The 3304-nt window shown below is 43.6% G+C and overlaps 1 protein-coding gene across 1 annotated transcript in view; it reads left to right on the top strand.

Moving 5' to 3' along the window:
- The window catches only part of PLCB2 (phospholipase C beta 2), a 59118-nt gene that overhangs the window by 34949 nt on the left and 20865 nt on the right, over positions 1-3304 (top strand). Inside the window, exons 15-17 of the mRNA XM_019552204.1 lie at positions 513-610; positions 1382-1478; positions 2405-2489. Coding sequence (XP_019407749.1) covers positions 513-610; positions 1382-1478; positions 2405-2489 — 280 coding nt within the window. The remainder of the gene's footprint in view (positions 1-512; positions 611-1381; positions 1479-2404; positions 2490-3304) is intronic.

The following is a 3304-nucleotide window of genomic DNA, read 5'->3' on the forward strand; positions in this document are numbered from 1 at the left end:
CTGTGCACCTCCTGGGTTAGATGGAGGTCCTGCACTCTGGCTAAGAACCGACATGAGCGATCAGACTTGGCTGACTGCTCTTCATGCAGCAACAGCTCCTCTGTAGAACGCCCAGAAAACGGACCCGATAGGGAATCCTCCCACAGATGTGCATGACCCTTGGTTGGAGAAATGCGACTGCAAACCCATTCTTCAGAGGAGAAGGCTGTGAAGAGAAGCTGGAGACTTTGGGGATAAAGTCAGTGTGCAGCCATTGTCCAGTAGTGTGCTGGAAGCCATCAAGAGGAAAGGCGTGATACATAGATGTGCCAGTCCAGAGCTTTGCCTTTTCATGCCAGGACCCTACTGGCAGAATAGTGTCCCCAGTGGACTGGTCTCCTTCTAGTTCCTATGTGCTTAAGCTGAGAGGGATTCCATCTTCTCATGCCTAGTGGAGGCAGTACTAGAGCATTTGTTGGTAATCCGTGATGTTCTGTCTAAATATGTTGCTTATGTGCACTGTGTTTCCTTAGTCTGGGCAGGTGATGTGACTGAGGAGGAGCCAGAGGAAGAGGAGGAGGAGTCAGGAAACTTAGATGAAGAAGAGATTAGAAAATTGCGGTCAGATGAGGTATTATCACTCACCTTTCCTCTCCTGGCCCTTTTTCCTTTTCTGGCTGGGGCTTGGTCTCAGCTAGTTACAGGACCCTCACTGGTTAACATAAATTGAGCCTTCTTTCCTTAGTGGCAAAAAAACCAAATGGGAACTAATGGTGGTGGGTGATTAGATGCTTTCTCTTCCCTCACGATAGTGACGTTTGTGTTTGATTCCAATGCTGGAAACTAACCATTTGGCTGTGGGACAGTGAAACTCTGGCTTGCAGCTGAGAGTAAATGTGAGAATGAAGGCCTTGTGAGTAGAGAACATAGCAAGTAGGAAATCCAGGGTGCCATTCCTGACCTAGCCAGTGACTTCTGCATGACTTAGGACAACACCCATCATCTTTCTTTGCCTATGTTTCCTTATCTGTGAAATTGGGATGATAATATATAAATAACAATAACAGTAATTGTCTGTCTCACATGGTTGTTCAGAGGGACTTAGTTATTTGGTTTTAAAGAAGTGCTTTAAATCATCAGAAAGTTGTGACTGATGTGCAAAATGGTCTTTTTAAAGGGGAAGAAGCATGTCCTCATGCTTCTGAGTGTGTTGTAGTATATAACTCGTTCCCTGTCCTGCCACTGCCTACCCACTAAGTGATTTTTAGTACCAATATGTAAGAGAAGGTTTCTGCCCAGCATTCTGCTGTGTGACCTTTGGGTTCCTTCTCTCCTATAGGCCTAACTGTGTTGTGTTTGTCCGGGAGGTATCACTTTACCTGTCTTTTCTCATTTTGCATAGGGCACTGCTGGCTTGGAAGTGACTGCTTATGAAGAAATGTCCAGCCTGGTAAATTATATCCAGCCTGTCAAATTTGACTGCTTTGAAGTTTCATCACGTAAGGAAGATTCTTGTCTTTTCCATGTTCTAAATGTTTTCATTCAAGAAAGTAGTGTAAAACTTCAGATGCTGAGAGTCTATAGATATATTTGCAGACACTCTGTTGCCTCAACCTATCTTCTTCCATCCTGTCTCTCAAAGTAGCACACATAGCTGTGCACACATCCCTTTGTAGGCAATAGATCAGATGCTGCTCAGTGACACTGGTAAAAATAAAGGACAGCACCCATAATGTCAGTGGAGTTATTCCCAGCTTGGCCTATACCAAGAATAGAATCTGACCCAGTCTGTGCTGGTATATATGGCTAGTTATTGTCTTCAGTGGGCATGGGAGAATATTACAGAACCTTGTTGGGAGAAGAAGAAAGTGGACTGATTCATGGTATTTATGAAAAAACTAGTAAAAGGCAGAGCTTACATGGAGCTTTACTTCTAATGTCTGCGTTATCTTGAAACTAAAATTCAGAGCGAGGCTAGGGGAGCCCAACTCATACATTGAAACTAAAGGAAAAAACGTGTACAAATCCCAGTCCAAGTATGACAAGTGGTTTGGAAATGGAAAACTGTCACCCAACATTTCCTTTCAAGGAAAAGGTGAACTCCTCAGTACATGCACACACATCTATTGCTTTGCAAGCTGGTCATTTAGTATATGGCCCCATAGTTAAGCCCAACCCAATCCCATAGTTAACCCCAACCCAACTTCGACAGCTCCTGTTAATGTGTAGGTGTCCCCGCACTCTGTCCCAATGCAAAGGACCACCATAGGTGGCCTTGATGTGATAATGATCCACAGTGAAAGGTGTGGCTAGAGGATCTCTATGTTTCATAGGCCAAGCATGACTTCAGCATGCTTTAAGAGGGCCTGAAATGATGAGCTGGGTGAACCTTTCTTTTAAACAAATTCCTGTTGCATGTTCCCAGAGAAGAACCGAAGTTATGTCATCTCCTCCTTCACCGAGATGAAAGCCTATGATCTACTTACCAAGTTTCCTGTGCAGTTTGTCGAGTATCCTTTTTCCTTGATGAGCTCTTAAGCAGCACTTGTCCTGTGTGCCTGGTTGATGCATCGTTAGTAGAGCATGAGAGCATTCCTTCCCTGCCTTTCAATATAATGTCCTCTGGCAAGCTCTAGGGAAAGACACAGTCCCAAGTGTTAGTCTAAAATGCTTGGATAGAACATGGACAAGGATTTCTCTGGGTGATATATTTGATTGGATCAATAGCATAGTTAGGATAGAATTAGAGAAGTTTTTGGAAGTAAGACATTCTTCTTCATGTTTTACTGGATAAAACAAAGACAGACATTATTTACTTTTGGCCTTGATACCTTATTAACTCATGAAAAGTACCTAGAACTCAGATACCAGAGAGACAGTAATATTATCTCAGGGATGTGCAGCTCATGCCAAAGGCTCTCTAGAAGGTGCAGTCAGGTACACCCAGTGCTTCTTCCAAAGCATGGAGCCCACCATGCAGCGCTGAATGGAAAGGCTCTGTCTCAGATATGACTTCTGGTATTTATAATATGGGATGTTTCCAAGCATCCAATAGCCACTTAAAAGCTAAAGAAAACTATGATCTCAGGCTGCTTACACACATGAAAAAATAGAGTTTTACTTTCAGCTCAGTGCACCCTCACACCAAACCCAGTGTATGCCCAGAAGGGGCATTGAATTAGTTGGACTTGGCTCACCCAATGTCTATGTAGATTGTGCGCTTCAGCAGGGCTTTTTGGTGCATTTATCTAATAGCTGATTTCATAGATTTCATAGATTTCATAGACATTAGGGCTGGAAGGGACCTTGGGAGATCATCGAGTCC

Source organism: Crocodylus porosus, unplaced genomic scaffold (assembly GCF_001723895.1).
Source record: "Crocodylus porosus isolate Cpor-Errol unplaced genomic scaffold, CroPor_comp1, whole genome shotgun sequence".
Lineage (NCBI taxonomy): Eukaryota > Metazoa > Chordata > Crocodylia > Crocodylidae > Crocodylus > Crocodylus porosus.